Genomic DNA, 24,115 nt, shown 5'->3' with positions numbered 1-24,115 from the left:
GTTAGGCGCAAGGTTTTTTTCTCCTACGAACAGGGGTCTGGTGCTAAATTGGGCAAGTGGCTTGAACCACCAAAACGCCGGCTATAGCTCGGATAAAGCTTTGCTGCTGCGTCGACTTGGTGCATCCTCTGCGACAGAGCAATGCCAGTCTTGATTGTCTAGTATAAAACCAATACGTATACCTTTCCTCAATCTTATTTTACTTATATACAGCGATCTAGATGTTTTGTTCAAAGTTCCCCTCCCAGCCCTCAATTTACGGCATATCGTAGGCGAATCTCAGCATCCCTCCCACCCCCGCGCTCTAAAAGTGACGGGATGCTGTTAGTCAACAGTGGTCCCTTGTCAACAGACAAGGCAGGCCAAGTTTCCCTATATGCCAGGACCCAATCTGTTACCAAAATCTCTGTGGTTGGAATATTGTGATGTACATATCGAATTCTTTACATGGGATTTTGAATTCCTTTGATATCGACCCGCCTCGTGAAGATATTCCAGGCTCGCACAAAGTAAATAGAATGGCCCCGTTGCCAGGTCAATCTATCCCTGTTCGGGCATCGTCTCCCGCCAACAGCGCTATGGCACGCGCTCCAGGCGCCGTGGACCCGCCCATTAAGGCCCCCAGCGCGTCTTGCTTGCTTGTCTCAGCGACCGCAGAGCCAGACAGACGCCCGTTAACCGAGATTCAACATGCCCGCCCGTAGAGTCCAGGGTCTTGCGCCGTGAATCTCCTCCACTCCGAATCGCTTCACTTGCTACACCAACAGACGCTCCTCGTCTCTCTCGACTCTCCGTCCGACCAGGCGGCCGTCACGACGCGTTATCCAGGCCTCTCGCAGTCCATCTCGAACGGCTTGACGTGCCCTGTCTGCTTGAGCCTTGTGCTCGGCAGTCACCGCGTCCAGAGGCTGGGCGGTCAATGTATGGGTGCACTCGCTGATCTACGCAGATACTGAGAGAGTGGGTTGGGGCCTTCTGCATGGAAGAGCCTGAAATTTTGCTCTTCTTTTCTTCGTACGTGGATTTTTGGGTAGGGTTGCAAAATGGGTGTATCAGGTATGGATATAACATGACATGGCACGGCAGCGGATTGCATGGTCAAAGCCGCTTGTCGGGGGGGCAATTGTTGTGCTGACTATCGGAAGGGCTGCTACCGATTCTCAAGTCCATCCAGAGGCCAACAGAGCTGAAGAAGTTCAACGGAGAGACGTTGGCTGTTGACGGCTATGGATGGCTGCACCGCGCCGCGTACTCATGTGCCCCCGAGCTGGCCCAAGGCAAGCCTACTAAAAAGTGAGTTGAGATGCTCAGTGGTGGAGGATTCGGTGTTATTAACTGGCGGTCATTCTCAAGATTTATCAATGCGGCTTTGCATCGAGTAAGAATGCTAAAGCACTTTGGCGTCACGCCCTACATGGTATTTGATGGCGACTATCTCCCTAGCAAAGCTGCTACCGAAGAATCTCGTGCCAAAAAGCGAGAGGAAAAGCTCAAGATTGCCAATGAATACCTCAAAGCTGGGAAATCCTCTCAGGCAGTGCAAGAGTTCCAAAAATGCATTGATATTACGCCGGAGATGGCGTCCGCCCTGATCCAAGAGTTGAAGAAGATGGATATCCCATACGTGGTGGCCCCCTACGAAGCCGATGCTCAGCTCGTTTATCTCGAACGCATGGGCTTAGTCGGAGGCATTCTTTCAGACGATTCAGATCTGCTCGTTTTTGGTGCCAAGCGGCTACTTACCAAGCTGGATCAATACGGAAATTGCATCGAGATCAACCGACGAGATTTCTGTGCCTGTCGTGAAATCTCTCTGACCGGCTGGAGTGACGCAGAGTTTCGACGAATGGCGATCATGAGCGGCTGCGATTATCTCAATGGCCTTCCTGGAGTAGGACTTAAAACAGCATACCGGCTACTGCGAAAGTCCAAATCACCAGAGCGGATTGTTCGCATGTTGCAATTCGATGGGAAGCGCATATCAGAGAATTACCTGACCTTATTCTATCAAGCCGAACTCACATTTTTACATCAATGGGTGTTTTGCCCCGCGAAGAAGGAACTTGTCCACCTCACAGAACTAGATGCGAATCGTACAGCGGAGGAGATGCCTTTCATCGGATCCTACGTCGAACCAGAGATGGCTCGCAAAATTGCAAGTGGCGACGTTAATCCCATTACAAAACTTCCAATTACCCTGCCTGTCTCGCCGTCCAAACGAAGGCACTCTCAGCTCGCTACGCCTACCGAAACCCGTCCACAGTCCAAGCCCATCAATTCATATTTCAAAGGCCATCATCGGATACCCATGGGCGAGATGGACGCCAACTGTTTCTCCGTCGATCCCCAACGAATTTCGCAAATTACCGCCGGGGGAGCTGTTCCACGCGTGTTTCCATTACCGAGGCCTTATATACCCGGATCGCAGCAGTCAGGGCAGTCAGGGGAAGACAGTGCAAACTCTCATCAGACAACACAAGCCGCTCCACGAACAGAGCCTCGCTTGAATCGACGACGAACAGAGCCGCTCGCAAATCTGTTAGCCAGTGTCTCAAACAGCCAACCTCCCCAGACAGAGGCTTCCACCAGGCCCCCGAAGAAGGCCCGCCTGTGTGACGATTCGTTTGACGTGGAGGCAGATGGCTCGCCCAAAACGAGTCGATTTTTCCCTGCTAATAAGAAAAAGGTCGCCAAAAAGGATCCGCGGAAGACAAAGAGCGAGGCTTACTTGCTTTCAGACGATTCCCTTGATGAAGCCCTCAATAATTTACCTGATATTGAAGGGTGGGCGTCTGGGGCTCTGTCGAAGAAAAGGGTATCAATCTTTGCTGATAAACCAAAGGGGCCGCCTCCTAGCCAGCCTGAGAGTATCAATCAACAAGATTCCACTCAGATGGATGCAACACCTCGAGATAGTAGCCAGCCAAAGGCCAGCCAACAAGAGCTCGGCCAGCAGCAGGAAGCCGGCCAGCGGGAGACAAGCCAGCAGAAAATCAGCGAGCAGGAGACTAGCCAAGTTTCAAGTGCAAGCCAAGACACAGGACTCACTTCCCTAGAAGCCGGCCAACAGAACCCTATTGACACACCCGAGTCTTCAGTCGATGACTCGGTGGCTCTCCCAAAACCACTTTCCCCCATATCCGAAACCATCCGTACCCCTCCTCGTCCAAGTTTAAACCGCTTTGCCTACTCTTCCAAATCGTCGGCTACACCAGCTTCAAGATCCTCGCAATACTCATCCGTGTTCACTCCCGCATCTACTACCTCCACTGCACCATCCACAGCCCGGGCAAGACAGACGCCCCTTCAACGCATGGGAGCGTGGGCATTGAAGGGCCCGGCATCATCTCCAAGTCTCCCCGCGTCACGAAAGGATGTTGGTAAAGGCCTTGGTGCTAAAGGGGCGGTCAATCCTGCGCTTGTCCCTCTTCCCAAGGTGGATTTGAGTGAGATGGAGGCGTTGAACAAGCCATGCGGAAGCGAAGACCAAATCATCCCCGATAGCGACGGGGAGGAAGAGGACGAGGATGAAGAGGCCAAGCTCCCAACCAAAAAGCTCAATCTCGCTCAATTCGCCTACTCTTGAAAGACGTTGATACCACTTTACTGATACCACTACCAGTCTTTACTATAAGGCGTATTGGACGTTCTTCTTCTTCTTTTTAAGGCGCTAAAGTTTAATGTGTTAATGATGATACATTCGCAGGCGTTTCTTTTAGTGCTCATTTCTTTTTGGTCATCAGTCTAGGCTTTGGTAAGCTTTTGTTACGCTTTTGGAAGAAAACTGTAAGGACGGACTGTGCGGGACAAATGGTGTTTGTATTAGCTGCGTACTTTTTGGAGGGAACGAAAGGAAAGGATCTTGGTCTCTGTGCTTTGTCAAAGCCTTTTATTTTTCTCTGTGGTTTGACAAGACCGCGTTGAGAATGGAATGTTGGTATTGTCACTGGAAATAAACACATGGCTTTAGGAATTAGGCTAGCTGAAGAATTGAGTATCGGAGTTGAAGGAAAATCAAGTTATTATTATATGTAATTGGTTTTAATAAATACATAGTAGGTAACAAGACATTGGTTGGTAGTACATATAGTAGTAGCAGCAGTAAGTATTAGGTATTTTACATATGGTGTTATTATAGTTTGTAAAATTAAGAAATGTATGCTAATTGTTCAAGAATTCTCTCTTTTTCTTCACACCCCTTGGTACCTCTAGTCTTGAATGCGCCTATGGGGAGGCGCATTGGCGAATCAATCAATAGGTAGCTAAAGCCAACAATAGAACCATCGCATATTGACATCAAAATAAAAAAAAAACAGATCAATGTATCTTCCAAAGGCAAAATAGAAGTAATCAAGGAGCAATCCATTTTATATCTGTAAAAGATTTATACTGAGTTGTCTAGTCTATGTTACACTGCTAAAATCGAATCTAGTATGCAGAGATGAATAACAGGCCACCGGATAGGGAATATTTGTTTGCTAAATGCCATCTATGATTGTGTAGCGTTGCGCATTCTTCTCACGAGGATATCTCTTGGCCCAGCTCGACCATGGCCTTTACGATACCCTCAACCGTTCCCTCCAAAGTCTGAACATTGACCACTACACGCAAGAAGCTGCCCTTGTTGCCGGGAGCGTAGTCGACCATGAATCCTCTACCAACAAGCATATGTGCAATCCTCTGTGTTCTGGAGGTATTCACAGTCTTGTCGGAAGTCAATTTGCCTCCAGGGGCTGAGTAGAAGCAGACCTGGAGACACGGTGGAGGGTATGATGAGACCATGACAAAGTCGCCGCTCTCCTCCAGGAGGCGGAACAAGTAACTTGCCATGTCGAAAGCGTGGTCAATTTGGCGCTCGAATCCATTGGCGCCGTAATAAAGCCAGGCCAAAGCAACCTTCAAGGCGTCTCCGCGGCGGCCGCATTGCAGAGACAAATCAGCCAGATCCCAGACTTCTTCATCGTCGCCCCGGTGGAAGAGATATCCGGCAGCGGTGCTGTTTGCGCGCTGGAAAATCCGCATGTCCGGGCCCAGGAGCAACGAGCAGGTGCAGGGGGCGTTGAGCATCTTGTGCGGATTGACCGTCAAGGAGTCGGCCAGATGCGAGCCCTTCATCTTCCAGCTCTGCGCTTTTGAGAAGATGACGCTGCCGCCCCAGCTTGCGTCGATGTGCAGCCACATGCCAAACTCCTTGCAAATCTTGGAAATCTCTTCAAAGGGGTCGAAGGAGCCCATTACTGTGGTGCCGGCTGTTGAATTAACGTAGAATGGCGTCTTTCCTTGCTTCTTGGCAAGCAGAACCAGTTCTCGAAGGGCTTGCGGTCTCATGCTGCCCTCGTTATCCACAGGAACCGCCCATACAGCAGACGAGCCCAGGCCGGTGATCATGGCGGCCTTCTCCACAGAGTAGTGGCCGTGTGCGCTTGTGAAGACGACAAAGTCACGCTTGCCATTCCCTTTTGTTTTGGTTTCTGGATACAGCGTGTTCCGGGCTACAATGAGAGACGTGAGGTTTGATCCGCTGCCACCAGGACATGATATACCACCCGCGTGTGGGCCATCAAAGTTGAACAAGTTCGCAAACGCTTTAGTGGTTGTCTTTTCGATAACAGTCAAGGCTGGTGAAACGTGGAAGACATGCACCTTGTGGGTTGTTAGGTACTAAATCGAGACACGGGGGCAGTCGTGGATTCTCACATTGGTGTTTAAAACGGACAGGATGAGATCTGCAATGACTCCCACCTACATTTTCCATGTCGTCAGTTGAACTTGCCGCTCATAGCTACTTTATATATGAGAGTGCTTACTGGTGTAGTACTTGCGTATAGCTTGTCCATGAACCCTTGGTCCCACGTATTCACGCTGTACTTGAGAAGCTTCTCGATGCTCTGAAGGAGGCCATCTTTACCCAGCCCCTCCTCAGGAAGAAGGAACTTTAACTTGGCAACCAGCTCAGAAGGCTTTTGTGAGTCGATTAAAATATTTTGAGCTTCCCCGTTGGCATCCAGTCCCAGAATTCCCGAGGCTCGGTGAGCAGCGGCATCATCGGCAGCTTTGATGAATGGAATGATGAGCTGCTGAACAGATTCTAAGAGCTATAAGATGAGACTTTTAGTTTACGGGCAATGACAATTGGAAGACGAGAGGGTTCAATGAGTCATTGCGTACATCGGCAGTTTCCGCAGCCCTGTTAAGCTGGGAGTTGGGTTTGCCGTTGGCAACGTAACCATTGCCAATTGAAGGCATGACAGGCGATTTATAAAGCCAAAAAGGAGGGGGGAAGCTAGATTTTCAGAAAAGATGCCTCAGAAACAGAATTAAGCTAGCCCTTTTCCACTGAATATCGCTTAAATCGTCTTGCTGACAAGTGGGATGATGAAATTTTAGTCGAGAGAAAATAGCCCGACGCAAATTCTATGAGTTTACAGAACAACAGAAAGCCTCGAACCTCGGCCAAGCCATGTCTGCAAAATCTGTTTTCTAAGCACTAAAAAGGGGGGAAATAGTCATCCGAGCCTTTGCCGCGTCAATCGCCAAATACACGGCGCCCCCGGGCAATATGAGGCGCGCCATAGAAAGTTTGGCCCAGCGACAGATTTGTCAAATTGCGCCATAAAGCGGCCTTGTGTCGATTTTTCCTCAACCTTCTCACTTCGGCCTATATCGGGACTGCGGGCTCTTGGCTGGGCGGATGAATGAGATGCATAGCTTTGGCCGTTTGAACAGCACTAACCATGCTAGCACTTATTCGATGGTTGTAAAAGCGATGCTCCGATGTAAAACCATTTGAGACTTTCATGCTAATAGTGGGTCGCCCAGAGCAAAAGACAATGGCCGTCTTTGACTCTTTGACAGCGGCTCGAGTGTCACCAGGAGTGGATTCCGCCAAGTATTTTCTCCGAATCCGGGGCGTTGTGCTCTCTATTGCTACCACTCGAAAGATGCAGGGCTGGCTACACAGAGCCCTTTTTCAGCCTCAAGAAGCAAGTAGCCAGTGATGTTAGTTGTATTTTCTCCCGTAATCAACGCCGTGGCCGGTGAAGGCTGCACCTGTTGACAAAAGAAATGAATAAACTGTTGGCCTTGCGGCACTTTTCATGATTCCCACTTGTGGTTGCCCACTTGAAGCCGCCCTGTCCTACATGTACCTATCTAGCCGCTCTGAGAGTTTCGTTCCTATGGCTTACAAGCTCTCCCACTTTGTATACTACGCAAAAGGCATTTCTTTCACATCACGAGGTCCACGTGCGGCTCTGTCGATCAGCTTCCGATACTTGGACTTGGGGGCTGCCGCCGAGTCTGTGCGTACCTCGTCGCACGGGATGTCGAGAAGCGGGTTTTTGCCAGGGGACGGCCACATGGGAATGGTGGCTGTATGCGGCAACTTGAGTTGACCGCTATCCTCAAGGGGACGATGAGTTGTGGCATGGGTGCATGTATGAAGTGCCGTGATGATGAGCCTGTTGGTGAACAAAGCGCTTGGTATCATACAAGCCTTGTTTATTTGCCCAGAATAATTAATGTGTATGGCCTTGGATTGGGAGTCTGCTCACAGAGGTCTGCTTACAGGTCGTTGGATACCACGACATGCTTCTTACAGAGAGGGCATCAGTGAAGCTTAATTTTAGCAAGTTTTTAATCTTGGTGAAATTCTATATGCTTTTGGAACATACCGAACCAACCGGTAGCTATCTACCTACATGTGTGTAAGTCGTGCTGCTACCAAGATATACGAATTCACTGCCCGACACCAGCTGTGAGCAGGGGCAAATCGATGCATAGAGGTAGTCGTGCATGAATTGAGATGCATTGAAAGCGGGATCAGGTGCGTGATGTTGCATTAAACGTTATTTCCTCTTATATTCCAGCGCTGCGAGCAATCTAGCCATTGTAACTGCAATACGCATATAAAGTTTGTTTACAGGGTAACAAGTTGACCGTATCATGGTACGAGTGCAACCTGCAGATTCTATATGATTCCAAAACCCACGCTGAAATTCTCCATCGGTGTCGTGAGTTCCGCTGTCGTTGCTTCGTGACACCAAGTCAGCCAACCCTTGGCAATGTGTTTACATGTGAATCTGGGCTCGCCATTAGCCAAGCAGCGTGGCAAAGGCAGATTCGTTACCACGCCATTCAAGCTTTTCGCAAGTGCACAGACGCCGAGCCGCCTCAAGCTGCGGGTACCTCAGTTGATAATGCAGCCGACGTGCATCCATCACATTGCATTCATCTACATGGACGTCGGAATCACAATCGCCCGAGACGGCACCGCAGCAGCTGAATATCCACCAGACACCGCCATGATGCCACTCCTTCTCTCGGACCAAGACACGGCACAAATGCTCGACACACAGTCTTTTGACAGCCTCGAGTGCGCACCTTGCCTCTACCTGCTGTATTGCCATGGAACCAGAGTCCCTTTCGACGTATCACATCCAACGGCAGTGCCGCCGCCCTGAATTTCATCATCGTGCTTGGATTCATATCCCACCTCCAGACGACCCCTACTAGACTCCCCGGTTAAGGTTCGCGCGCATCCAGCGGCGGGGGCGTCGCTCCACGGCATGGAGGCCACCTGCGCCTGGCCCAATGAAGCCCGTCCTATCGGCGACGAGCGAAATTGCATCCGGGCTGCTGGGATCCAGGCGTGAGTGGTGGCTGATCCCTGGCCTGGGTGCATTGCGTCCTGCACTGCATCCCATCCCTCTGCTCGTCTCCTGCAGGTCCCGCTCGGTAATATGAGCAAGAGACAAAAGAGAGGAGAAGTTGAGATTGCGAGAAGGAGCAAGAAGATGCAGATGCAGAGGACGGACTTGTCCTGAACCGCCAACCTCGACATGTCCCTGATGCCATGGCCTAGATATTGACGGCTTCGGCTTCTCCTGCCACGGTCAAACCCCTGATGTCCACCCCAGACTTCAGCTGGCTACTGTCCGCATCATGGCTTGCACCAGAGCAATCCTGCATCATTTTTAGCATCATCACCGTGATCCCGGCCCTCTCCCCTGACTGACTGGTCAAATTCCACCACAACCTCCAACTCTGGAAATTTCGCCTCCACAACAAAGCCCAATGCGCTCGTGATCCCTACCTCTCTCCTCTCCTCTATCGCGTCCGCCCTCCACTTTAAACCAAATTTGCCCTGCTTACTAGCCGTCTGCTCGGCCGATTTTGCTCATTCTTCAATATCCTCATTCTGCTGCTTCTGCCGGCCGACCAAATTCATTTTATATACTAGGCCTAGTGCATTGGCGAGGACTCCGGCCACCCCCCCGGTCTCCTCTCCAGGTTGCGCCCAAATTCCGCGATAGGTTGGGTTCATGTTGGCTGTGGGTGTGGCCCTTTATTTCAGTTCCTTTTTTTTTTTTTTTAAATTCTCTAGACTGGCTGTTGCTTCTTTTGCCTTGATCCATGGACGCGGTCTTGGTGGTCGCGTAATACTTGTACTTGCTATACACACCCATTTGCTCGTGTTGGCGCAAAGTATCTTTTGCTGCTAGTTAATTTTTTTTTCTTAACCTTCTCTTTTCTCGCTTCACTCCATCTTTTTGTCTTACAAATGGTACTGCCTGCCGATCGTATCTGAGGGCTTTTCGATCGTTTCTTTTCTTTTGCTATCTATTAATTTCTTTTCTTTGCTTTTTATACCCGTTTTGAGCAAGCGAGCGAGTTGCGTAAGCAGAGTCTTTCAACGGCTTGCTGCTACTGCGTATCATCACCTATTTCAAGCTTCTGCATCTCGAGTCCAACATCTGACCTTACGGCATACTGGCATAACAAGCACCTGTGTATAGCCAGCCCACTCGCTCAGTTCAGCAACCCGAGGGCGTGCTTGCTACAGTCGAGCCGAGGATCAAGACGATCCATCTTTATAGAACAGTCCAATTCAAGCCTTCTTTGTTCTCTGTTGGCGCAAAGAGACACCACACAACTGCATCACCACCATGACAGCACAGGACCAAGCCCCCGTGCCCATCTCCATCACCATCTGCGGCGATGGAGGCTGCGGCAAGTCGTCCATCACCCTGCGCCTCGTGCGCTCCGCGTGGACGTCCGACTACGACCCGACCATCGAGGACAACTACAGCGTCACGCGCGTCATCGACGGCGTCACCTACCACCTGTGCCTCACGGACACGGCCGGCCAGGAGGAGTACCGCGGCATGTGGGCGTCGTCCAACCTCGGCGCCGACGCCTTCCTCATGGTCTACGACATCACGTCGCGCGACTCGCTCGACGCCCTGCAGCACTTTGACGAGCTCATCAGCATGGAGTCCGAGGTGCGCCTCGACAACGCCGACCGCGCGCGCATCGCCGGCATCAGCCCGGCCTACACCGGCTCCGGCGCCGGCTCCAGGACCGTCCAGCCCGTCAAGATTGTGGCCGGCAACAAGTGCGACCTGCAGGACAAGAGGACGGTGCCGGCGGCCACGGGGCTCGAGTGGTCGCGCTCGCGCGGCTGCGGCTTCATGGAGACGAGCGCCCGCCTCGAGGTCAACATTGAGGAGACGTTTGCGCTCATTGTGAAGCGCGTGGTCGAGGCCCGGAAGCTCGCCGAGGAGGGCGGCGACAGCGCCGACCTGAGCGCGCGGGGCATGACGAAGCCGCTGACGCCTTTGCCTGGCTCGGGGGGCGATGGCGATGAGAAGCGCGGTCCTGGGGTTCGGGGTCCTATATTGAACGGGGACAAGGTCGGGCGTGGGCAAGGCGGCTTTTGGAAGAAGCTGCGTTGTTGGTGACGGCGATGATGAAATATGATGCTGTTGGGAGGGGGTTGATACGGAGAAGAACGAAAAGATATGAGCCTGTTGATGTTTTGTATACTTAGTCTCTCTTGTTTGCACATTTTGGATCACTGTTTGCTTATTTGATTGTTGTTTTTGTTCATATATACCATGGATGCGTATGGGGCGTCAAGGACGAAGTGCTAATGATATGGGAAAAAGAAGAAGAGAAAAAATGGCGTCTTGAGCATAGCAGATAGTGTAGAAATGGTGGACATGGCCTGTACATGTTTTTCTTATAAACCGTTGAATGCGCCATGTATATGGCGTTTGTCGTCTCAACACAGGATGAAGCCTTTGCTTTAACTTTTACCTCATAAAGAGAAGTCTCTGGGCTCTTAGACTTTTGATTATTAGCAGGTGAGAAAGAGCTCAATTTCAACATGTTTTCGTTAAATGCAAGATAAGATTTATGAGTAGAGAAGAATGAAAAAAAAAAAAGTTCTGAGCTGAGAAATCGTCTCTGCCACTCTTCCTTGCATAACACAACGTCTATAAGCATCGCAAGTATTGTAGTGTATCATTACCATCCCCTCGGAATATTACGTGTACCCATATGAAAACCCAAACATTGAACCCTCTGTGTCTATAAAACGCCCTGCCGGGCCACATCGTCGTCGATGAGCCCATTCATTACTGCTTGCTTTCGACCCAGTCTCTCCACTTCTTATACTCTGGATAGTCGACGCTGATTTTCTTGCCCTGGTAGCGAGTTACTCTAATGTCCAAGTCCTGCCACTTGGATCGACTGCCCATCCAGCCTGCCTTGCGGATCAAGCTGAAGAGAGCCTCGTCCTTGGTCCATCCTTGCTCAAGTGCTACGTCGGGAAGATACGTCGCACCGTAGCGGCGGCCGCGATCTGAAAACGAAATCCGGATACCGTGAGTGCCAACCACCCAGTCGTGCATGTCGTCTGCGTCTTCAAAGTCTGTGAGGAGCGTCACGGCCGCCTGAAGCGAGGGCAGTTCGCGCTTGGATATGGGGCGGAAGCGGGTGTCTTGCAGGGCGGATATGAGGGCATATTCGTGGATTCCTTCCGCCAGAGGCTGGGACTCAAAAGTGCCGATGCAGCCGCGGAGGGAGACGTCCTGGTCGTCAGGATCGACGGTATTCCAGGTGATGAAGAGGGGAGCTGCCGTTGGCGGAGCGTCAGGGAGGGAGGACGTGGATGTTGCAGGCGTTGAATCTCCTCCTGTTGCCGAGAGCGACGTTGACGATGAGGAAGACGAGGACGAGGACGAAGCGCCATCGGCAGCGAGACGGCGGAGAGCCGGATTCAAGGGAGCGTTGGCGGAAGTAGGCCCGCTGGCTTTGTACGCAGCCCAGGAGGACTGGATTTGCTCAAGGGAGAGAGGTTTGCGGTTATTGAGTTCGGCATCAAGAGCCTCGAAACATACGATACAATGCTCAGCGGTGGCCATGCTGCGGCTGGAGCGAGGAGACACGGAGAAGGTGACGTAGAAGGAGAGCGGAGGAGAGAGAAAATCAGTACAAGCAAAGAACGTCACGAAGGAACCAAGGCTGAAGAAGATTTGAGTCTTTGCCTGCTGCCAGAAGCCGCGAGGATCAGAAGAGGCCAGGAACCGCTTGAAGATGGAACCGAGGCGGATTAGAAGCACGGAGGAAAAGCTAAAAACCCAACCACGATGGTCAGCAGGCAGTGGCAAAGCCAAAGATGGATGTGGAGGCAAAGTTGAAGAATAAGGCGGAAGCACAGGCAGAAAAGAGGAAAAGAGAGAGAAGAAGACCCAAGCGTGAGTCGTGATTCATCAGCGCGCAGTGACGCTTCTTCTCGGGCAGCACCGCAGCAAATTCCCTCTTTCCCCCCCCTCCCCACCGGGGATACCCCGCGATGCTCGGGTCAAAAGTGGCTGGGGCTGCAAGAGGGAAGGAAAAAAAAAGAGGCTGAAGGAATGGAGTTTGGCTTTCCCGAGACTTGCAGTAAACGGGAATTTTTCTTATTCTTTTCTGGGCAATGACGAAATGAACTCGAGCACTGACCCAAGGTTTTAGCCACTGAGGCTTGGGGACAAAAAGGAACAATTAGCGAGTGAGCGTGTGGCGCAGAGAAGCGTTCCCGCTTTAGAAGGGCCAAGTATTGCTGCGGGGAGAAGGTTGCTCCGTGCTTCTGTGGACAGTACGTACCTTTTGGTGTCTGTTTCGTCTTGCGTTTCAACGGACTCGTGGCAAAGAGGCGCATCAAACGCTGGTGCTGTCAGGAGTGTCTGTAGGAGCTGGGCTCTTATTGCCATGGCTGTGCTCAGTGTGCTGTAATCTCAGCACCCATGCTTCCACTGAACCATGTCGCTACAGCGGTTCGCGGGCTGTGGAGACGCCGTTTTGAAGCTTGCAAGCACGTACTTGTACAATCTAGATGGCCTCTTGGCACTTTGATGATGCTGCTACTCCCAGAGATCTAAATAGTATCTTGGCGAATAATACTATTCTATATTACATCTTATTCGCTTTGTGTTCTATTTTAAAAGGCGGGTTGCGCTCTTTCGAATTGGCTGCGGATGAAACCTCCATGACCAAAGCTTGGTAGCACCGCTGCTGACAACGGCCACTTACATGATATACGACGCTTGTTCACGTCTCAAATTCGTCGCTGCACATCAATCACGTACAAGCAATGCTACGCTCTCTCAATTTCCGTCTTTCCAAATCCATCAATCTGCATAACCAAAACGGCAAATACGCGCCGCGCTCGATCGTTTCTCTCTAAACCTGGCCGGCGCCCGGATAAGGGAAATCCTGAAGCACGCCTGCGTTTCAGGTCCCTTTCTCCCCCCCTTTCTCCGTGATGGTCCTCTTTTTCGCACACTGATCGAAACAAAATGGGCCAGCGCATTGCCTTTTTTAGGAGGAATCCGTGAAACCGAATATGGGGATTCGAAGGGGTGCTCTCCAATGCTCGCCTGCTAGGCATAGATTAGATGAGGGGGGGGGGGGGGCCAGGCCGTGCAAGGATGCCGGCTCGAGGGGGATCCTGTAATCACTGCCTTTTTCGTTTCGGCGCCTCGCCTCGCCGTGTTTGAGATGATTCCGGCTTGCCGATGACAGCGAAATAGTGTGTTTGACAATGATGGGCTTGTAGCTGGACGGCATACATATATGGCTGGCTTTCTCTCCTCTCTTGGATTTTGTCTTTTGTTTTCCCTTCTTCATTCCTTTCAAGCATCCTTCATTCACCCTTTCGTGTTACTTTTTCTTGGTTCTATCTTCTTGACTCCTGTCGCCGGTCGACTTTTTCAATCGCTTCTTTCATCTTTCGACTTTCTCTTTTTTTCCACGTCAACAAAAAAAAAAAACCATTTTATATACCCCATCACCAACTTCAAAATGCAGTTCTCCATCGTGACCGTTCTTGCTCTGGCCGCCGTCGCCATCGCCAGCCCCACAGGTATGTTTTCTCTCTTCCCAATCTGGGGGAATTTTCATGAATACACAATCAAAATCAAGCATCATAAACTAACTCTTATATAAAGGCTTTGCCAAGCGTCAAGACATTGGCGCCGACATCCCTGCCAGCACTCCTGCCATGTCAGATTCCCAGGGCAACGTCGTGCCCTTCAGCTCAAAGGACGTCCACCTGGGCGCTATCAAGCGAGGAGTCTACATCAAGAGGAGCTTTTAAAGAGGGACATGGAGTTGAATTTTGGAGGTAATGGGATAAATAATTTTATCTAAAGAGAAAGGAAAGAGGAAATGTGCAAGGAGAGCCAATGAATGTGCACTGAGGGGGGGAGTGAGTAGTTATTCGCAGGGTGTGACAATATTTCAATATAGCGGCTTGTTTCACTTGAGATGAGTCGTTCTTTTTTCTAAACAAATTCTGCAACGGCACTTTGTGATTTCTTGTTCCACGTAGCTGGAGATATGAGCAGGAAGTCCTTGTAGCACTGCGTGTAAATACGGCGACCGCCTTACCCAGAAAGGGGGCTGGGGAAATAAGCAGCATCCATGCATGTGAATTGAGCCGCATCGCTTGTCGCTGCTACTGTAGCACTCTTGTCGCCTCTAATTTAAGGGTATCACTGCATCCGGGGTATTGTTGCTCCTGCCAACAGCATCGAGGCTCCCGGGGTAGCATTGGGTGGTTAGTATCGTCGATCAAGCGGGAACAACAAGACAAGATTGAATCGACGTGGATTCCAGCAAGACGCCAGCGCCGCGGCCATGGGATTGTGGCTGAGCAGCGACAAATTATCCTTGCGCCGGATTTTCAACGTCAACATATATTGAGTCTTACTCTACGGGGGCAGCTTCTTTCCAGGGACTAGCCTGGCAGAAGACGCCGCAAGCGCGCTTACACGAACCATACATGGACTCACCTTGCACACCGCGACTTGCAGATTCTATGTTTAGTACCTAAGATAGACAAAAGGAGACAGTGAGCCCCTACTGGTTTGCGTGCTTCAGCATCCAAACGGCGAACTCAGCGGAGACTAGAGGAATAGTATGGGCGTCTGTGTACAAGCTTTGCACCGCCACGTTTGCTCCAGCAAGAAGCTATTATCGGCAGCTGTTAATATCATGATTTTTTCTTCTCTACCTGGGAAATGTATAAACTACAGCAAGCGAGTACCAAGGAACATCCCGACGGTGCATTATTTGATGGCTTGAAATCGGTTGTACAGACAGCGGAACCGTCCGTTCTTGTAAGCTACTGCAGCAGTCCATCTGCTTGTGGCACGCACCTCGATATGCCGCTGCAACAGTATTTACAGCACTACCTGGACCTGCTTGTCTAGTCGTAGCATAACCACCGACTCCGTAATAATAACTGATAGACACACGTGAGAATGCGCTGGCCCAGAAACTGGGCAACGTTCAAGCTCCTTTCGGCTTTCGGTGCTCCTGGCCCAATCAAGACTCGGTCGTGAGCTGAGCGCCTCCACCTTTCCCACCCTTTGGGTGCCCAAAAATAGTAGCCCTACCACCATCATTCTATGCTCGATACGTGTAGTGGTCTGCCATTTTCGCAGTTCCGGAGCCATGTGGCGGGTTCGATCTGGCAAAACGGCCTGCTGGGGCCCCGCTTGTCGACTCTGCAAGCCCGCGGCATCTTAAATGCTGACATGCGTGAAATTGGATCCTCAGGACAAGCGAGACCCGACAAAACATTGTGCTCGACTGATGGGACCAAATGCGGAATAATGGGGGGTCTTTGGGCTTCTGCTTCCAAATACTCCGTACATACATACATTACGCTGCTGGGTATTCCCTAGAAGTAGTATGACTACCAAGGGTAAACGATGGCACCAATAGCTTTCTTGCAAGGGCAAAAATAGAAATCTCACGCCTCTTTTCCCCTTCCTTGGTGAGCCACCGGTGAGAAACAAACGACGGGAGGCAGAACCGCTTACTGATACGCCTGGCCACTTGTATGGCGTGATGTCTTCTGAGACGCTGTGAGGGGGACTACATACATGTACTCTTCAAGGGGAAAAAAGCCTTCAAGCGAGAGCAGAAAAGGCGCCGTCTGTTGATCTACATGGAATGGGCTCGGGCTTTCATGCAGCCAAGCTGTTTGCTTTGTTGGGCTGAGGCCCATTGAGCTACTAGTGACTCGGCGTATGCACATAGGGCTGCGTTATTTCATTCGCCGTGGTGGGCAAGTTGCATCCTTCGTGTGTCTCCAATAGAGAGAACAGCAAAGCTCAGCTCCTGGTTCAGCCGCAATAAGCCCCAACCACCCCCCCGCGCGTCTACAAGCCCACATTATAGGCTGCCTACATGGCTAGGACCAGCAGTCAACTGGGACGACCCAGTAGTTTCCCTTCGGGCAGTCCTTCCCTTGCGTCGTGAGACGGGCGGTGGCTCAGTTGTCAGTTTCTGTTCCCGATGGGATGAGGCTTGCTTTCGTGGGCGGCTCGGCTAGACCCAAGTCTAGCGGATTCCAACAGGCGGTGGGGGAGTGTCTAATGAGAGTTGAGTTAGCAAGCCGGGGCTGCAGGGCAGACTGGATGAGGCTTAAGAGCCATCAAATCAATAAATAGAACAAAAAATGAATAATAAAACCGGAGGCAGTCCGCCTCTATGCATGAGGCATGGACGGAGGGGAGACCCAAAGGCGCCTAACCAACCGGTGGTACATGCCCTAGCCAGCAGCCATACATACCTGCTCGACCAGACCATTCATCCATACACCTCAAGACAAAGGGCATGCAGACTATCGTCGAGTCTAGATAGATAGCAGCCCTTCTCGATTCATCTTCTGCTTCCCCTGTTTCCCAGCTATAGGTGGACAGCCTCCGATAAGAGCAGAGCTACAACCTGCACGTCATACACCATGGCCAACCCAAGAGCACATGCACAGTTCGATCGTGCAAAATGGCGATTGTTTATTCTTGCCCCAGCTTGGTCATTGCAGCTGACGCTGGCGCTTGGCATGCTGGGACTATTTTCCTGGAGGCTTGGAGATACCGTCCATCACTTCGATGAGAGGGACAAGGCGGGCAAAGCCCCAGTCATCGAATATGTGTAAGTGTTATCGTCGTCCCTTGGTTGGGCGTTGGGCATCGATATTAACAACTCGAAGCTGGGAAGCCACCAACATCGCAATGTCATTCGTCGTGGCGCTCTGCACAATCTTCGAAATGGGTAGATACTTTTCCGAGTCGTTGACCCCATGGACCATGCTGTTTACTCACGTCGTCAAGCTGGCCTGTGCATCAGCCATTCTCGCCTTGGACGTTGTCGTATATGTGCAGCGAGACGACTCCCATTATTCTCTCATCGGCCTCGGCATGGACGGCTTGTTGATGTAAGCAACTTCTTGTGCAGCAGGTGGCCATGGCCTTTCAAAGCTAACACGAATAGGCTCACTGCTATTTCGCTCGCCATTTATGCTATCCTCGCGTACCGTCGACTGTCCAAATATGACGAATACTCCAGTCCTGTCGATGCCAAGGCGTATCTCTTTAATGACGACATTGAGACTTCCTATTCGAGCCGGCCTGGAGATGGAGGTTCAGTGGGCAAACGAGAATCGCTGGGCTCGTCACGCCTCAGCGTCGGATCTGTAACAAACCCAACCATCCTTGAGCCGGTTGAGCAACGGCCAAGACGCTATAGCCACGAGCGAGACACGCAGTTCGACGAATATGTCAGTCGCAGGGCCTCTGGAGGCTACAAACCCAGCTCAGCCCCATCCAGCCCTCCGATCGTGATTACATTGGACGATTCATTGGCTTCTCTGGGCACTGTTCATTCTCGGTCAAGAGGATCGAGTGTATCACAGCTCACCACCAGCGACCACGTTTTGGTCTCGGTGCCAGAAGAAGACGGTGAGGCATCACCAAGCCATCACAAGCCCAGTCAACAGGTGGGACTTGCGAGGTGATGACTGTGGAGCCTCTCAGATCACAGGACTGAGAGCAGCGAGCTTTATGACTGAAACAAGCAAAATGCGACGCTTGCATTAAGAATAACGATGGAGATGGAATATACCCAAGTTAGGAGTCAAGTGGAGAATTTTGGCCCTTTGAAAATGACGTTGTGGCATGATCTGGCGTTTCTGGATGGGAGGAGATTACATATGAGGGGTTTGCTCCTATGAATTTAGTAGAGAAATGAGTTGAATGCAAGGACATATAGAGCACAGGGAAAGTACGCTTGCGTCTAGGTTTTCGCAGCAGTATTATCCCTGTAAACAGATCAAATTCTGAATCGTCAACAGAGAGACCAGGTTTTTGTAAATAGTAATGAAGAAAAGAACAACTCAAATACATGCTGCAAGCACGTTCGTTCGTTTACAAGATAAGCGCCGTAGCAGCTGAAGCGCCACAGCTAAGAGGGAAAACCCACTTGCGATCTTCAAATGATGCACCGTACTCATTGGGCTGGAACTCGAGTCACGTGAATGCCAGCGATCACCTTCAAAAGACACCGCATCGGCGGTTCCATATTGGCGACGATTGGCCTCGCCTGGGATTTCATGGTAGCCGTTTCTGGGATTTAATTTTTGTTTGACTTGAGGAGATTCTTGGGGGAATTTTTATCGTTACTTTTGCCGGCAGCTGCCCAAAGGCCGCACTATCAAACGCCAGCCAGGGAAAATTCCCACTCCAAAAGGACGGCTAAACCACCATCCCACCTTCGCCCAGACCGCCTAGGTAGATCCTCGAAAACGCGCCCAACCAATTCATGTCGAGCGTCGAGAGTGGCTTCGAGCCCATTGTCTAGAGCTGCGCAAGGCTGACGCGTGGCCAGAGGCGCAACCCCCCAAACACGGTCAACATGAGTCGAACGCTGCCTGTCCGGCAGGCCGAGGAGCTGTAGGTATATGGGCCACTGTTTACAAGGGTTTTTTTTTTCTTTGGCGGGCGGAGGGGTAGAGAGAGAGAGAGAGAGAGAGAGAGAGAGAGAGAGAGAGAGAGAGAGAGAGAGAGAGAGAGAGAAGAGACGATGGAGAGCTCTTGAAACCAACAGACATGATATATTTTCCTGCCCACGTGTGTATTTCTCTGCTAACCATATGGATCCCTATTCGATAGGCACAAGTCCATCATTGCGTATCTCTCGGCCAACAACCTCCAGAATACCGCCTCGGTGCTCAGGGAGGAGCTGAGCCTCGGCGAAGACGTGTTCGATGCGGCGACGACAAAGAAATATGAGACTCTACTAGAGAAGAAGTGGACGAGTATTGTCCGGCTACAGAAAAAGGCATGTCCGTTCACCCTGGCTGCCCAGCGCGCTTACCCGACGGCTGTCTAACAGGCGTTGCGACCCCCAGATTATGGACCTCGAGACTCGAAACGCCGAGCTGCAGTCAGAGGTTGACAACGCGACCCCGTCGTCGCTCGCACAGAAGAACAAGGACCCCGTGTCCTGGCTCCCGAAAGCCCCCTCACGGCATACCCTCGAATCACACCGGGCGTCCGTCACCTGCGTCGCCTTCCACCCGAGATTTACGTCCCTGGCCTCGGGCTCCGAGGACTGCACGATCAAGGTATGGGATTGGGAACTTGGCGACCTGGAACAGACGATCAAGGGACACACACGACCGGTGCTCGATCTCGACTACGGCGGGCCAAAGACGGGCATTCTTTTGGCTTCATGCAGTTCCGACACAACGATTAAGCTGTGGGATCCAGCAGATGGATATAAAAACATACGAACGCTCTCCGGCCACGAACATAGCGTCAGCGCGGTGCGATTTATCCCCTCTGGAGGTACCGGGTTTTTCTCCTCCGGAAACATGCTGGTCAGCGGATGCGGTGACAAGACACTCAAGATTTGGGACGCCAACACGGGATACTGCGTCAAGACGCTAAACGGCCACGCAGGCTGGGTTCGAGACGTCTGTCCGTCCCTCGACGGAAACTACCTCTTATCTACGGGCGGCGATCACACCGGAAGGCTATGGGAACTCACAGTCGCGAACCCGGAAACAAAGGTCACGCTAATAGGCCACGAGCACGTCGTCGGCTGCTGCGCGTTTGCCCCTCCCGCCGCATACGAGCACCTGGCTGCTCTAGCAGGCCTCAAGAAGCCTCCGCCCGTGACTAGCACAGCAGAGTTCATGGCGACTGGATCGCGCGACAAGACGATCAAGCTATGGGACGCCAGAGGCAACTGCATCAAGACCCTCGTCGGTCACGACAACTGGGTTTCGGGTGTCATGTTCCACCCGGGAGGCAAGTACCTGCTCTCCGTGGCAGATGACAAGTCGCTGAGATGCTGGGACCTCAGCCAAGACGGCAAATGCGTAAGGACGCTGTCGAGCGCCCACGAGCACTTTATCTCTTCCCTCAGGTGGGCTCCGGCCAAGCCCAAAGACGGCCCCACGGGCAACGGCACGGCGCACAACGAAAGCGAGGCCGCGCCTAGGAGGGCAGCCGCCGCAGTAGATGTATCAGAGATTCGCTGTGTCATTGCGACGGGCAGCGTTGACATGACGGTCAAAATATGGGCAAACTAAAGGAAGATAGAAAGGAAGAAAAGGGGAGGGGAAATGTAGCCCAAAAGTTTTGAAACTGCTCATCGAGTCATTAAAAAGGCGACGGGAGGAGCTTGAAATGACGTCTTCGAAATACACAACAAACAAACACAAATACGCACAAAGAGGGGGTAAAGGGCGGTAGAGCGGAAGGGGAGGCGGACGGCTGAGATACCGCACTTCTATACGGAGCACTGTGTTATATAATTGATGAAGTTGGCTAGCTGAGCGTGAGACTGGTTTTTTTTTTTTATCTATTTATTTATTTATTTGAAATGAGTGGGCATAGAGGAGGAAGAAGAGAAAGGGAGAAGAGAAAGTGTTGATGAGCGTGTTGAGATGGGGAGAAGAAGGGGAGAGAAAGTCCATAGGAGTGAGAGGGGGGCTTAAGAAAATGTATTCAAGTTCATTGCAAGCTACCTACTACTATTTCAAGTAATCTGTTATAATGCAGGTTTTTTCCTCCCCCCTGTTGCTATATTTGCGCCTCTATTTCGTGGCTTTCTACTGATAAGACATGGATTCTGGCCAGCAGTGGGTGAGATGTCCCAGAAGGATTAGACGCCTGGTCAGGGGAAGCTGCATCTCAGCCGCAGGCGGCTTGTAATATTACTAGCACTTCTACTAGTTGTCTGGATTTAAGTACATGGCTTCAGTCGGCTGTCGTCGTTGAAATCGGCAATCGGCAGTCAATGAGACTGTCAAAGTACGGATACTAGTAACGATTGGGTTCAGTAACCAATGTGAATATATCAATTTTACAAGTCATGTAATAGATGGGTTATCCAATTATAACATTATGATCAACTATTGTACCTCAAATATTGTAATGTATCAAGTGAATGCGCTTTTATTGCAGGCGAGCAATCCAGCTCTGAATCTTCTGTTGAATCTGGTCGCTGTTCTTCTCCATGAAGAACATGTGGCCATTCCCGTGTATACCTGCCTTTGGCAGTTCAAGATGGACTGTTTGGTTGCAGCCCGCTTGTTTGAGGTAGCTGACCGTGCAGTAATCATAGGGCACATGATACGAAGCCTCAGAAGTAACCAAAAGAATGGGCTTGCTTGCTAGGTTTGTGAGCTTTCGCGGCGGGGGACTAGGAGCCTGGAGTATACATTGGGTATGGTTCTTGTCAGGCGCGGGATATGTCTTCTGCACGAGATCCACCGCGGGAACGGTAACAGGGGGGAGTGTAGGTGAGTGGAATGTCAGCTAGTCCCCAAGCACGAGCGGGAGTGCTGCTGAAGATGGCTTCCTGGAAAGGAGGTCCAGTAGGTTCCAAGAGGATGAGAGCCTTTGTGAATTTCGGACGAGCATCAGCAATGATAATGGGCATCAAGCCGCCCTGGCTGTGCCCAACAAGAATCACGGGCTTTCCAATCCTGTCCAGCAGCGCCGCGCCAGCATTCTGAACGGTAAGCTGCTGATACGCGGCGTTGTTGATAAACTGGACGTTGGAGCTGTAGAAGGTATCAAAGATGGCATCGCCCATGGAGCCATTGCCTGGCCACTGCGTATGAAGAACAGCCTGTGGCCATAGATTGTAATTCTGAGGGGCGGTGAAGCGCTGCTCAATAATCTCGGCGGAATAGGTCGACGGCTCAGCCACCATGTAAGCAGGCTGCCATGGGGAGCGTGCTCGAAGCGTCTGGTCCACGAGGTATATCTCATAACCTTGATCCAAGAACTGCGAGGCCCAGCCACGGCTACCATCAGGCTTGTTCAAGAAGTTCTAGACGAAAATAGGCGAAACATCTATTAGCGAGTATCTCTGTGGGCTTAATCTTGAGATAGTATGGGATAGCTAGCACGTCACGACCTGATCCGCGTATTTTGCCTTGGCTCAAGGAGTCCAATAATGGCAGCGATTCAATCACCAGTAGGAGATTTCGGAAACCCGATTACAAACACGCGTGCAGACTGATTGATACAAATCATGTGAGGAAATATGAAAGTAAATGAGCTTACAGTTGCAGTCTGGGCCTGGCCATGGATAAAGACGATTGGGCTAGGTTGAGTAACCCCTTTGGCTGGCTGCAGCCTCTCGACATACATTTGCTCGCGAAAGATGTGACCTCCGGCGCCATCATCTGCATAACCGCCACCGGCATAGAAAAAGGAGCGAATCGCAGCGACCTCTGAAGGCGCCGCTGACACGCTGCCGGGACCATCTGCATAAGCAGAGCCAGAAATGGCTGCCAAGAGGGTTGCAGTGGCGATGAGCCGCATGGTGACACAGTGATAGTGAACTTGGAGAGCTCCAATTGGGATGAAACCAGCCAAATCTGCCGGTGCGAGTCAGAAGAAAGGCGAGTGCCGGGCCTCGGTGCTGCGGATGTTGAGTCGAGGTACAGATACGGTACACAACGACAACGGAGACAGGCCGCCACGAACAATGGTAGCACGATATGTCTAGCAGTATTGCTCGGCGTTTCGTCCTTGTTCTTTGGTGCAATCGTATACGATGGTCTGGGATTTCCACGTGGAAGGCGAGTGTGGCAGCTTGGGCCGTGCAGGAGGGAAGGAAGGAAGCGAGGTATCTGCTGCAGCCATAGATGAAGGAAGGAGAGCTGCACCCGCGTGGAGATGGCTACCTCCTGCGCCTCGCTCTCTCCTTCCTGGCATGGGCACTTCCGCTCATGACATGGGCCCCTACGGTTGTGTCTCGAAGCTGAGCAGGTGCTGGGCAGGGTTTAGGCGAACTTTCCCAAAAGGGCCATGTCAAGAGCATGGTTGGTGGATGTGATTCTGCACTATGCCGGTTCAGATGCTGTGTTCCAGTTATTCCGCTTCTAGATTCTACACCAATGGCCCTGCGAGCATTGTGTTTAGAATTACAAAATTGATGCCTGCACAGGAGACGATACACACCGCATTTGGCAGGCACTAAAATAGGCATCACCTCATTTTTCAATACGCTCCAATACGCTTTACCCCCAAGTATATAGGTTGTCGTTACAGAGGGCTAGTAGTATATACCTGGCCAGGACTTGTACCTGCTGCGGTACTTATGCGTGCTCGTGGACTCCAAAGGAGCTGAGTCCTGGGTTGCAAAAACCCCTAGTTGAAAAGTCAAGGATTATAACCACGCCGCCAGCTTCACTTGCGCATACCAAGCCAGCTGATGCAGGGTTCAGAGCTGCTAGACGCTCTGAATCGTATTAGTATAGTCCAGATGCTTTGCGCGACGGAATATCATCCCTTACAAGTGCATTTCTAGTATGCTACTTGTACTAATAGAGCCATTACGTACTAGTAGACCATTTCACTACATGTCAATAGGTATTGCTAACCCTTAGCAATCTCCTATTATACTACAGTGTCATACCGCGGAGTTAAAGCAGCGCATTGCGCGATGATCCCAGCACAATCGACGGCTG

The 24,115-nt window shown here is 51.3% G+C and overlaps 8 protein-coding genes across 11 annotated transcripts; 5 read left to right on the top strand and 3 right to left on the bottom strand.

The window, feature by feature from the left end:
- The first annotated feature begins 658 nt into the window (after positions 1-658).
- On the top strand, positions 659-4,100 carry TrAtP1_008406 (uncharacterized protein). 2 transcript variants are annotated; one of them, XM_014086734.2, is made up of 3 exons: positions 659-1,056; positions 1,146-1,293; positions 1,354-4,100. In XM_014086734.2, the coding sequence occupies exons 1-3, from the start codon at positions 1,044-1,046 to the stop codon at positions 3,584-3,586; spliced, it is 2,394 nt and encodes a 797-aa protein (XP_013942209.1). In that variant the 5' UTR covers positions 659-1,043; the 3' UTR covers positions 3,587-4,100. The 2 variants fall into 2 exon arrangements, with proteins under 2 accessions (XP_013942209.1, XP_065969986.1); XM_066113897.1 differs by having other exon boundaries at positions 659-1,293.
- Positions 4,101-4,356: 256 nt separating this feature from the next.
- TrAtP1_008405 (uncharacterized protein) lies at positions 4,357-7,097 on the bottom strand. 2 transcript variants are annotated; one of them, XM_014086733.2, is made up of 4 exons: positions 6,169-7,097; positions 5,808-6,095; positions 5,698-5,742; positions 4,357-5,643 (listed from the first exon to the last, which is right to left on the bottom strand). In XM_014086733.2, exons 1-4 carry the CDS (start codon positions 6,244-6,246, stop codon positions 4,519-4,521), a joined length of 1,536 nt encoding a protein of 511 aa, XP_013942208.1. In that variant the 5' UTR covers positions 6,247-7,097; the 3' UTR covers positions 4,357-4,518. The 2 variants fall into 2 exon arrangements, with proteins under 2 accessions (XP_013942208.1, XP_065969985.1); XM_066113896.1 differs by lacking the exon at positions 6,169-7,097 and having other exon boundaries at positions 5,698-5,828.
- A 2,850-nt stretch (positions 7,098-9,947) lies between these two features.
- On the top strand, positions 9,948-10,742 carry TrAtP1_008404 (uncharacterized protein; the record flags this gene model as incomplete). The annotated part of the gene is made up of 1 exon (XM_066113895.1): positions 9,948-10,742. The coding sequence occupies one exon, from the start codon at positions 9,948-9,950 to the stop codon at positions 10,740-10,742; it is 795 nt and encodes a 264-aa protein (XP_065969984.1).
- Positions 10,743-11,420: 678 nt separating this feature from the next.
- Positions 11,421-13,040, bottom strand: TrAtP1_008403 (uncharacterized protein; the record flags this gene model as incomplete). Its single annotated transcript, XM_014086730.2, has 2 exons — positions 11,421-12,417; positions 12,934-13,040. 2 exons carry the CDS (start codon positions 13,038-13,040, stop codon positions 11,421-11,423), a joined length of 1,104 nt encoding a protein of 367 aa, XP_013942205.1.
- An 854-nt stretch (positions 13,041-13,894) lies between these two features.
- Positions 13,895-14,614, top strand: TrAtP1_008402 (uncharacterized protein). Its single transcript, XM_014086729.2, has 2 exons — positions 13,895-14,191; positions 14,277-14,614. The coding sequence occupies exons 1-2, from the start codon at positions 13,903-13,905 to the stop codon at positions 14,423-14,425; spliced, it is 438 nt and encodes a 145-aa protein (XP_013942204.2). The 5' UTR covers positions 13,895-13,902; the 3' UTR covers positions 14,426-14,614.
- Positions 14,615-17,422: 2,808 nt separating this feature from the next.
- Positions 17,423-18,136, top strand: TrAtP1_008401 (uncharacterized protein; the record flags this gene model as incomplete). Its single annotated transcript, XM_066113894.1, has 1 exon — positions 17,423-18,136. The coding sequence occupies one exon, from the start codon at positions 17,423-17,425 to the stop codon at positions 18,134-18,136; it is 714 nt and encodes a 237-aa protein (XP_065969983.1).
- A 500-nt stretch (positions 18,137-18,636) lies between these two features.
- Positions 18,637-21,185, top strand: TrAtP1_008400 (uncharacterized protein). 2 transcript variants are annotated; one of them, XM_014086726.2, is made up of 3 exons: positions 18,637-19,070; positions 19,290-19,458; positions 19,529-21,185. In XM_014086726.2, the coding sequence occupies exons 1-3, from the start codon at positions 19,033-19,035 to the stop codon at positions 20,714-20,716; spliced, it is 1,395 nt and encodes a 464-aa protein (XP_013942201.1). In that variant the 5' UTR covers positions 18,637-19,032; the 3' UTR covers positions 20,717-21,185. The 2 variants fall into 2 exon arrangements, with proteins under 2 accessions (XP_013942201.1, XP_065969982.1); XM_066113893.1 differs by having other exon boundaries at positions 18,637-19,458.
- Positions 21,186-21,867: 682 nt separating this feature from the next.
- Positions 21,868-22,964, bottom strand: TrAtP1_008399 (uncharacterized protein; the record flags this gene model as incomplete). The annotated part of the gene is made up of 2 exons (XM_014086458.2): positions 21,868-22,467; positions 22,704-22,964. The coding sequence occupies 2 exons, from the start codon at positions 22,962-22,964 to the stop codon at positions 21,868-21,870; spliced, it is 861 nt and encodes a 286-aa protein (XP_013941933.2).
- Between the last annotated feature and the right edge of the window lie 1,151 nt (positions 22,965-24,115).

Source organism: Trichoderma atroviride, chromosome 4 (genome assembly GCF_020647795.1).
Source record: "Trichoderma atroviride chromosome 4, complete sequence".
NCBI classification, from domain to species: Eukaryota; Fungi; Ascomycota; class Sordariomycetes; order Hypocreales; family Hypocreaceae; genus Trichoderma; species Trichoderma atroviride.
This window is presented reverse-complemented; position numbering and strand designations above follow the sequence as displayed.

Coding starts and splice junctions, on each gene's coding strand:
- TrAtP1_008406 (XM_014086734.2), top strand. Junction 1,294..1,353: donor CAAGGCAAGCCTACTAAAAA/GTGAGTTGAGAT, acceptor GTCATTCTCAAG/ATTTATCAATGCGGCTTTGC.
- TrAtP1_008405 (XM_014086733.2), bottom strand. CDS start 6,246: ATGCCTTCAATTGGCAATGGTTACGTTGCCAACGGCAAACCCAACTCC. Junction 6,096..6,168: donor GGGCTGCGGAAACTGCCGAT/GTACGCAATGAC, acceptor CTCATCTTATAG/CTCTTAGAATCTGTTCAGCA. Junction 5,644..5,697: donor TGTCCGTTTTAAACACCAAT/GTGAGAATCCAC, acceptor ACAACCCACAAG/GTGCATGTCTTCCACGTTTC.
- TrAtP1_008402 (XM_014086729.2), top strand. CDS start 13,903: ATGGCTGGCTTTCTCTCCTCTCTTGGATTTTGTCTTTTGTTTTCCCTT. Junction 14,192..14,276: donor CGCCATCGCCAGCCCCACAG/GTATGTTTTCTC, acceptor TCTTATATAAAG/GCTTTGCCAAGCGTCAAGAC.
- TrAtP1_008400 (XM_014086726.2), top strand. CDS start 19,033: ATGAGTCGAACGCTGCCTGTCCGGCAGGCCGAGGAGCT. Junction 19,071..19,289: donor GTCCGGCAGGCCGAGGAGCT/GTAGGTATATGG, acceptor CCTATTCGATAG/GCACAAGTCCATCATTGCGT. Junction 19,459..19,528: donor TTGTCCGGCTACAGAAAAAG/GCATGTCCGTTC, acceptor TGCGACCCCCAG/ATTATGGACCTCGAGACTCG.